Here is a 9,945-nt window from a genome sequence, read left to right on the forward strand (position 1 = left end):
CATCAGAAATAAACTGACGAGTTGATGAGTTTCAGTCTGTGATTTTCCTCACATGAAATAAAAAGCAGAAAAATGCACAGCTTTCCTTCCTTACTAATAAGTTGCCAGATAAGTTAAAAAAAATAATAAATCTGAGCAAAATATAATTGCGCTGTAATTGGACATTTGGCTTTCTGGTGCAAGGTTTGATGCAATGCATCCACTAAATGTTGCAATTGCAACATTTAGGTTTTAGATGTCTAAAACCACAACATTTAGTGGTTTTAGACATCTACCACTTAAAAAAAACTGTCAGTGGTTAAAAACTTTGAGGTTGGCGTGTAAAGTGTTTCGTTCCTTTTCATGTGCTTTACCCCCATAGTATATCTCTTTCTCTCTGTTGATGCAATTTCTGCTATGAGCCTTTGGATTTCTTTGCACTAGTCTTGGCAGACAGAGACCTTGTGCTGCACTTTTAGATATGTTAAATGGTCGTGGTCATCATGTTTGTTGCTCTTGCTTTCCAATGATCCAAATGCCTTCTTTGTAGATTATATTCACAAGTTTTTTTTATGTGAAAATATTGTTAAGAAAAGAGTTTCTTGCTTTATCTTCATCAGGAGAGGCAAAAACAAGAACAGATGGTCATGAGGGGCTGAGTGGAGAAAGTAGCTTAGTTAGCAGTCATTTATTTTTTAACAGTGTAGCACAAATATCGATGTGTTAATCTGTGTATCTGTGGTTTAGCTTTTTGCACTATCACAACTGTTTGAGTCTGTAGGCGGAACAAATTCCTGCAGCCTTCAGACGGCTGTAGCGAACTACAACTATCAAGGAGTAACCTTCACTTCAGCTTTCTAACTCTTGTGAACGCAGAACTGGTAAGAATACCAATGCATTTTATTGCATCTGGCTGAACACAAAATTAAACTTTAATAGTGAACTTTTTTTTTCTGTGTGATCACTAGAAAAATAAAACTGGAAGAAAAGAAGCACCAAAGATGGTAGCGCCTGTCAGTAACATTCAGAGATGAACATAGTTTGAGACGTAATCTTTAATTCCATTTCAGGTGTTCAACTCGAACTAGTGCCGCACATACGTATTTCTTTTATTTCATGCAGGTGCCAAACTGTATGAAATGAACAAAGTTTTTACTTTCTTCTCCTGCTTTGTTACATGTCTTCTCAGATTTTGTTTGTTGTACTTTGTAATTTTTAATTTAGACAAATAATGGAAATGAACAGATGTTTAAAGGGAAAACCAATACAGTCTGAAGCATTTGCATAGACCACAGATTTAACTTCAGTTTTCTGCCACGCATCATTTTACACAGAAAACATTTTGTTTCTCAGTCATGTGGACACAGAGCAGCGTCTTCTATTTGGCCATTGGTGAGATGCATTTTATATCATTTTATTATTTTCTGTCTTTGGTATACTAACAGTCACTTTAAGTTTCTTAAAGATTTTCTGTTATTTATCGTATCCAAAGAAGAAAAACAAATTATTTTTTGTCTTTTTACAGTTGCTACAGTCTCTTATCTGTCTGCATCTTCAGCTGCTACAGGTCAGTCTCTTTTACCATTTCTGTTAGTGGAAGTTTTCTGTTGTTTCTGTTGTTTCACATGCAAACATTTTCTGTAAGTAGTATACACATAATGTGAATTGTATAAAATGAATGAATACAACATGATCATTTAAAAAGAAAACTGTACCTACTATTTGTTAATTTAACAGAGAATAAGAGAATGGTAGCAAGGTCTACTTGTTAAGAAAAAAACTGTACTTGGATGTGGACATAGCTTAAAGCACCACACTGAGCTTTATTGCTGGGTAATTAGTAAAAGGGTCCACCTTCTTTTCTAAAAATTTCCCTAAAATTTTGAAAATTCCACACAGCCCCATTGCAGGTGTTTTTTCTCCGCAATGTCCTCTCTGCATGAAGTCAGTTTCCGTACTACATCGTTTCTTATGTTAAAGTTAATTGCTATAGATGTTGCACCACAGAGTGTCTGCACTAAACCCACTCGTTTCTGTTCAAAATCAAGATATGAAATCTGAGTGGTTGCAAAATTGTTCCTGACTAAACCCTTACACTTCTTACTATTTTAAATTAATTTTAATTTAATTTAATTTAAAAATTAAATTGAGAATGGCTTGTATGGCAAACGGGCCAATGAAATGGAGAGCTATTTTCTTAGATAAAGTTCTCAGGGGAATGTACCTGGAGGAGAGCCACACCTTTCTGGCCAACTCGATAGACCGGAGCAGGAGTGTGATCAGTAGACCGCCATGCTCGCCTGCAATGACTTATGTGTTGTTGAATGGAGGGGTCAGCCAACTCACCCTCGGTGATAAAAAAGTAGCTGGGGTTGGTACCCCAGCGACGCGTCAAAAGGGGACATCCCAGTGGCAGCTGACATGCTCGAGTTTTGGGTGTACTCCATCCATGCCAACTGCTCGCTCCAGGTGGACCAACAATGTCACTGAACGAACTGGGGTTTGGTGGACTCAGGTCTGGTTGCAGCCTGGGTCCACCATAGCCTGGCAAGTACCTCTTTGGCACCTTACCCGGAACCCAGTGCGTCTCTCCTGGACCAGGGGATGGTGTCCAGCGACATGGAACACCTGTGCCCCCTCCATCACTGGACACTCCTGCCAGAGTGGCAGGGGTGGCACACCTTCAGCACTCCTGTCCTAATGCTCGTGGTCCCCCCAATGAGCTGAGCATGGTGTCTATAGCACCCTGGACCTGCAGAGACACAGAAGAAGGTGGAAAGAAATGGCCACTGCTCTGTGACAGCCAACCTCTGCTGTGAAAAGCCACAGCTTGGGAGTCCGGAAGCATCACTAGGGGGAGTAGCAGCAGTGCCAGTGAGGAACCAGACCGAGCAACAAGGTTTTTCTTTTCTTTTTTGGCCTTTTTCAGCTTTATTTAATAGATACAGTGAAGAAAGCACAGGAAAGCAGGGGCAGAGAGAGAAGGGGGACGACATGCGACAAAGGACCGCGGATCAGATTTTAACCCAGGGCGGCCACTCTCAGCCGTATAGCATATCAAATTCCTGTGCTTTTGTGCTGAGGAGTTTTTGTTTTCTGTTCTCATACTGATCCCCTATCAGGAGCTAAGTCTGAGTAGAGTTCTCTTTTTCCTCCGCCACTGCCCTATTGTGTTGTACATTTCATTGTTTTTCTTTACGCTACCGATTCTGACCTGTCTCCCCAATGTGTTGTTTGTATATTGTATGTATGGTTGGAAGAGGTCCAGTTTCACTGCAGTCAACTGCACGTGACAAATAAAGGCTTCATCATCATCATCATCCTCATCATCATTGCTTTAATAATGTCTAACAAAGCAGAATAAATTTTAAACCAATTTTTATTGAAAATTCTAATGGTGAAAAAACAAATATAATGTTTAAAAAGTGTTTGTACATTATTATTTCATATTTTGATAGTTAAAGTAAATCGAATTTACACAAAAAGAAAACACACAAAAACAACTTCTTTAAAAACATCTGAATTCAAGAATTTTAAAAGAAAAAATGTTGTCATATTTTCAAAGAAATTTAAGAAGACACAGGAAGCTTTTAAAAAAAAACAACGGGGAATACAATTTTCCATTTCCTCACTGAATTTCCTTATTTAATTTGGGTTTGTTTGTTTTTTTTACTGTTTTTGCTTTCAGCAACATTATTACTTCTTTGATTTTAAGTAATCAAAAACTAATAAATATATTATATAATTATCTCTTTCTCTTGTTAGATGTTCAAATAAGATTAGTCAACCCACATGAGTCAACTCGTTGCTCTGGACGAGTTGAAATCTATCACAACAACAGCTGGGGAACAGTCTGTGATGATGGCTGGGACATAAATGATGCTGAGGTGGTCTGCAGTCAGTTAGATTGTGGACCGGCACTGAATGCCACTCGGGAGGCCGTTTTTGGAGAACGAACAGGACAAATCTGGCTTGATGATGTGTCCTGTTCAGGAACGGAAAGTTCTCTAACTGAGTGTAAGCACAGCGGATTTGGGAAACACTACTGTGGAGATTTTTGGTATGCTGGTGTCATCTGTTCAGGTGAGATAAATTCAGGATTATTCATCACCATCTTATTATTTTTACCATCTAGAAGTGTTGTTTGTTGTTGGTGTAAATTTTGTGTTAAAATTCAGGGTGAGTGATCAACCTGAGCTCATACGTGAGCTTAATGTGCAGTAATGAGCAATTATATGATTCAGTATGGATGGAGGTGTAATACAAGGAGAAATATGTTCTTTGTTCATCACACTTTGAAGCTGCCAGTGTCACACCACAGTGGGATTATGTGGATTTTTTTCATTTGTGTCATTAACTGTTTGTAAAGGTTATATAATTGAAACACAAATGAGTCTAATGAAACTACCATCATTAACAAGTAATCAAAACTCAAAATATACTATATGCTCTATTTAAAATTAAATAGGTTATTTGTTTTCTGCATTTAGGTGTGCCTATCAGATTAGCTGGTTCTGGGTCCACTCCGTGTGCTGGAAGAGTTGAATACTACTATAAAAAACGTTGGGGAACAGTGTGTGATAATGACTGGGACATAAATGATGCTGAGGTGGTTTGCAGACAGTTAGACTGTGGACCGGCACTGAAAGCCACTCAATCAGCTCAATTTGGTGAAGGAAAGGGAGACATCTGGCTTGATAATGTGGCTTGTTCAGGAAGTGAAAGTTCTCTAACTGAATGTCAGCACAGAGGATTTGGGACGCACAACTGTGGACATCATCGGGATGCTGGTGTCATCTGTTCAGGTGAGATGTTCTTTGGATCATGTAAAATATGACTTAAAGGCTGCTGTGCACCTTACAACCACTAACAGTAGCCGATTATTTAATTTTCATTACCGACGTTTCCTCAAACAAATCTTACTTACGCAACTAGCCCCTCCCCTATTTTCCCATGCACTTTGTAGAACAGAGTTTAGAGTGGCAGATGTAGTTGATGATGGACAAAGAAGGTGAAACGGTGGATCTGAAAAGTTACGTGAGAAATAGAAAAAAGAAATAGATGCAGTAAAATGTGTCAAATTGATGGACATGTTAACTGTCAGGGCTGCTGCTGCAACGTCAACAGTAGTACCAGCAACAGAGTGAGGACGTGACAGAGAGGAAGGTCTGATTAACAAGCACAAAAAATCCCAATAATATCAAAATAAAAAGTAGATGGAAGTATATAATTAGGAAGGGAGAGATTCAAGTAAAATGAAAAACTTCGACCATGAGCCACTGCTAACAGCCAAAGTGAAGCTTTGAATTGTCACTTGCCACCTGCAACATGACATATCATTAGGTTTAGTGCTAATTCATTCTTCTTTTTTTACTTGCTGTTTCCTGTTTTACTTTGAAGGTTACTTTAACCTTGTGATGTGCTTTGGAATTGTTAGCTCAATAACATGTGTGTGTGTTTATATCTAGTGCTGTCTTCTCCTTGGTTTGACTGTGTTCTCCCAGTGTAATTTGTTTTTATTGTTGTTTTGGTTTAGTTTGTTTGTTTGTTTTTGTATTCTCTTTTGGATTTTTGCAATAGCCAAAAACTTCTCACTTTTTGGTATTTCACCTGTCTTGTATTTGGATACTCTCTTGAGCTTGTGTAGCTATTGTGCTACTATTGCCATTTTCTTTCCTGTTGAACTTCATATTACTGTATTTTCTTTGATAAATGTATCTGACAGATGTTAAAATTGTTGCCTTCATTAAATAACACTAAACTTTACAATCATAATCAAGTATATTTCTTTTGTTTAGGAATCAGACTAGCTGGGTCTCAGTCCCCATCCTCTGGAAGAGTTGAAATCTATCACAACAACAGCTGGGGAACAGTCTGTGATGATGGCTGGGACATAAATGATGCTGAGGTGGTCTGCAGTCAGTTAGTCTATGGGACGGCCCTGGCAGCTCCTAAAGAGGCTCATTTTGGTGAAGGAAGTGGACCAGTCTGGTTTGATGGTGTGGCCTGTTTTGGAAATGAAAGATCTATAACCCAGTGTCAGCTTGGAGAATTTGGGAGCAGCTGTAGACACCATAAAGATGCTGGAGTCATATGCTCAGGTACAGCTCTCATTAGTTCTTCACGCGTTGTTTTATCAGCCACTCAGTTTAGATGTGTCAATGTGTGTTTTGTGCCAAAATTATAGGTAAGCTGTTGAAATGAGTTCTTATACTAAGTATATTGTGTCATATTCAGCAATGAAATGCTCTTCAGCTGTAATCCACAGAGAAATATGTTTTTCATCATCCTGCTGAAACAAAAATGTGGGTCTTGTCAGTTGTATCTCCAACTGAACTTCAGATGATTAAATCTTGTACAGAAATGACTAACAAAGATTGGCAAATAGCTGCTGCCGTAAACCCACAATAAACATGACAGTTTTTATTTAAAAGGCGTATTCTATGTGTTCAGGTGTAGCCATCAGATTAGCTGGTTCTCTGTCGACTCGCTGCTCTGGAAGAGTCGAAATCGCCTACAAGAAAACATGGGGAACAGTCTGTGATGATAACTGGGACATAAATGATGCTGAGGTGGTCTGCAGAGAGTTAAACTGTGGAACAGCCCTGAATGCCACTCAGTCCGCTCACTTTGGTGAAGGAAGAGGAGAAATCTGGCTGGATGATGTGTCCTGTTCAGGAAGTGAGAGATCTCTGACTGAGTGTCAGCACAGGGGATTTGGGATACACAGCTGTACACACAGCAAGGATGCTGGTGTCAGCTGTTCAGGTAAAAAGAAATAATCATTATAAAGACATAATCAACATATTAGAATATTTTTACAGTATTGCAATCATTTCATCATCTTATGGTGTGTGTCTCTTACTGCATTTGTGTGACGAGGTACATTTCAGTGTTTCTGACATGTTTAGCAGAAAAGTAGCTTCATCACATCTTTCTTTGTCAAAATCTTTCACGGGTTTCTCCCATTTTTTTGCAAAAAGCAAAAAGAAAACTTCCTTCATGAAACTTAAAGCTTTTCCTGTGAAACTTATGATGTAGCGGTCCAACTTTTGTACCAAGTTAATTTGCTTTGCTTCCAAGTTGCAAATCTGAATTTCTTTTTGTTTTTTCCTTTGTAAATAAAAACAAAACAAAACAAAACAAGAATACGAAGCTAAGAATACTCTTAACTAAGAATACGTGATCGCAACTCAAAACACTGGGACGAAGATCCAGGACCATGAAAAATATCTGGCAAACAAAGTGCTGGAAAGCAGCAACATCATGAGTGTGAACTGTCAAAACAATAATATTTTATCTGATTGGAACATCTTATGATAACATTCAACACTGAAGCACATAAATAAAACTGTTCTTTAGTAGTTTTTTATGATCAGTGAGCAGCTCAGCATGCAGAGTGAGTAAATGAGTGTAGTCATGAACTAATTCCACACTGAATAACACTCATTCCATAAAAAAGGTTTTTGTTTTATGTTATGCTCACTGTGCCCAGGTGTGCCAGTCAGATTATCTGGAAGCACTTTGTGCTCTGGAAGAGTCGAAATCTTTTACAACAACATTTGGGGAACAGTCTGTGATGATAACTGGGACATAAATGATGCTGAGGTGGTTTGCAGAGAGCTCGGCTGTGGAACGGCACAGAGTGCTGCTGTATCAGCCCGCTTTGGTGAGGGAAGTGGATCCATCTGGCTTGATGATGTGTCCTGTTCAGGAAGTGAGAGATCTCTGACTGAGTGTCAGCACAGAGGATTTGGGACACATGACTGTACACACAGTCAGGATGCTGGTGTTGTCTGCTCAGGTGAAAAATTTAATTGTTTCTTATTATATTATTAATATAATAAGGTAAATGTTTTACCATTTTTAATTGAATCATCTCTCCATGACTGATGTTTCCTCAGTGATCCTCCCAAAGCCCAGAATCTCCATGAATCCTGCTAATAAAGTTAAGTGGAGAAGTGATCTCAGCATCACTTGTTCAATATCACCTCAAAGCCAACAGCTCCTACAAGGAGAATTTACTCTGAAGCAGATTTCAGGCTCATTCAGTCAGACAAAACCATCAACTACCAACTCTGCTACATTCAAGATCCCCCAAGTAGATTTTGACAGTGATGGATTGTACCAGTGTGAATATTCACACGACTCCAGCATCTCCACAAGTGACTCTGCTAACATCTCTGTTATTGGTAATAAAATGTACTATTGTTTATATTACAGTGATTTCTTTGACAGGACCAATACTGTGTACTTGTTACACCCACTACAGGTTATTAGTATGACATCACATCCATTAAGATAAGAAATACCAGCAACACTCACTCCCCAATCATCTCTTTGAGGGCATGAACTAAATTCCATTGCATGCCAATATATACTGCGACTAATAAATAAAAACTGACATGATCTTAATCATATTCATGTGACTATATTATCTGCAAACCATGAAAATATTCATCTACGCAGGAGTTTGCCTGAGTGAGCTGTAATAGACAATAGCTATGGAGAAACAAGTACAACACATTTCCAAAAATGTTGGGCTGCTGTGTAAAATCAAAGTAAAAACAGGAAGCAATGATTAGCAAATTTCATAAACCGATATTATATTTACAATTGAACACTGAAAGAGTGTTTGACCTGAGAAAATATACGATTGTAAGAAAAATACGAAAATAAGAAAAATAGTTTTCATTTTTACTTCCTAAAATCTGGGTCATGTTTACCACTGTGTAGCATCCCCTCACCTTTTAACAGTCTTACGTCCCCAAGATGGAAGTCTGGGGGAGTGTATGGGGGGAGCAACAATGAATAAAGCCTGGACAGAAAGAAAGAAATGGAAAAAATGCAGAAATGGTAAAATCATAGACTTTATTCTTAACACAAAGAGACCCCAATGCCATTATATCAATATCAAAACAAGAAAGGAAAACCACAACACAAATTTGTCTATCCAAAGGGAGGGAAAAGACAACGAGCAGCACCTGGGTCCTGGAGAGAGCAAAGGTCGCACAACACAGGTGTGTTAGAGCTGTAACAGACAGCCTGTAAGTATCTGTGAACTGAGGGGATTAGCTGCTTGACTTTTGGAAAAGGACTGTACTGCAGGGAGTCAGCTCCCGGACTCCTCTAACATGAATAGTATTGTCTTGCGGAAATATGCAAGTCCTTCCCCAACCTCACTCCCTCTTTTTCCTTCAGTGCCACCCTGACAGGCTGAAAGCTATGACATTAAATCAGTGGTATAGAGATTTTCTGCCATTAGTTGGTACCTCTTTTTCACTATAGTTTCTTGTTCTCTTGTATTTGTTGTTTCTTTTGTTCTCAGTGTCACTGGAGCAGCCCAGTATCTCTGTGACGTCTCCAAATGGAGGACTGGTCAAGGTTCCTGAAGGTGCAGAAATCATCAAGGGTTACAGCTTCATCTTCACCTGCACAACTAGTGTACACTATACAGGAGCTGTTTTCTTTCTCATCTTTACTCGCTCTAATATGAAATACAACATGACATCTGTCAACAACTCAGCCTCCTTGAGTTTTCCTGTAGCTGACCTTGAACATGATGCCGACTACAGCTGTGTGTATGAGATAACAGTGTCATCAAGGAAAATCACTGCTCAAGAGGCTCAGTGGATTCATGCCTTTGTGATTTGTAAGTAGACAGATGAACTCAACGTTTCTATTTGCTGTTGAATGGCAGTAAATGAATGACATAGATCACTAGATTCACTGCAACATATTTACATGTTTTTTTTTAACATCACTCCAATAATGCAGTAAAGAATAAAGAAAGTATCTGGAATACAAATAAAACTTATTCCTTTTCTATTTTTTAATTGTATTTTTTGTGAGTACATGATTGAACTCAAACATAACCATGCCAATTGTTATGAGCGGCTGATGAACAAAGAAATAACCCCTGCTGATAACCTGAGAAATTGTGGGTATACACTGGAAAATACATCT

The 9,945-nt window shown here is 38.6% G+C and overlaps 1 protein-coding gene across 1 annotated transcript in view; it reads left to right on the top strand.

Annotated features, from left to right (window-relative positions):
* Positions 1-1,218: 1,218 nt before the first annotated feature.
* The window catches only part of LOC102291300 (deleted in malignant brain tumors 1 protein), a 10,229-nt gene continuing 1,502 nt past the window's right edge, over positions 1,219-9,945 (top strand). The window contains exons 1-9 of the mRNA XM_005920463.3: positions 1,219-1,371; positions 1,505-1,546; positions 3,745-4,062; positions 4,470-4,784; positions 5,778-6,080; positions 6,433-6,747; positions 7,475-7,783; positions 7,884-8,171; positions 9,308-9,631. Coding sequence (XP_005920525.2) covers positions 1,335-1,371; positions 1,505-1,546; positions 3,745-4,062; positions 4,470-4,784; positions 5,778-6,080; positions 6,433-6,747; positions 7,475-7,783; positions 7,884-8,171; positions 9,308-9,631 — 2,251 coding nt within the window. The 5' untranslated portion in view covers positions 1,219-1,334. The remainder of the gene's footprint in view (positions 1,372-1,504; positions 1,547-3,744; positions 4,063-4,469; positions 4,785-5,777; positions 6,081-6,432; positions 6,748-7,474; positions 7,784-7,883; positions 8,172-9,307; positions 9,632-9,945) is intronic.

Source organism: Haplochromis burtoni, unplaced genomic scaffold (assembly GCF_018398535.1).
Source record: "Haplochromis burtoni strain Fernald_Lab_line unplaced genomic scaffold, NCSU_Asbu1 Contig_41, whole genome shotgun sequence".
Lineage (NCBI taxonomy): Eukaryota > Metazoa > Chordata > Actinopteri > Cichliformes > Cichlidae > Haplochromis > Haplochromis burtoni.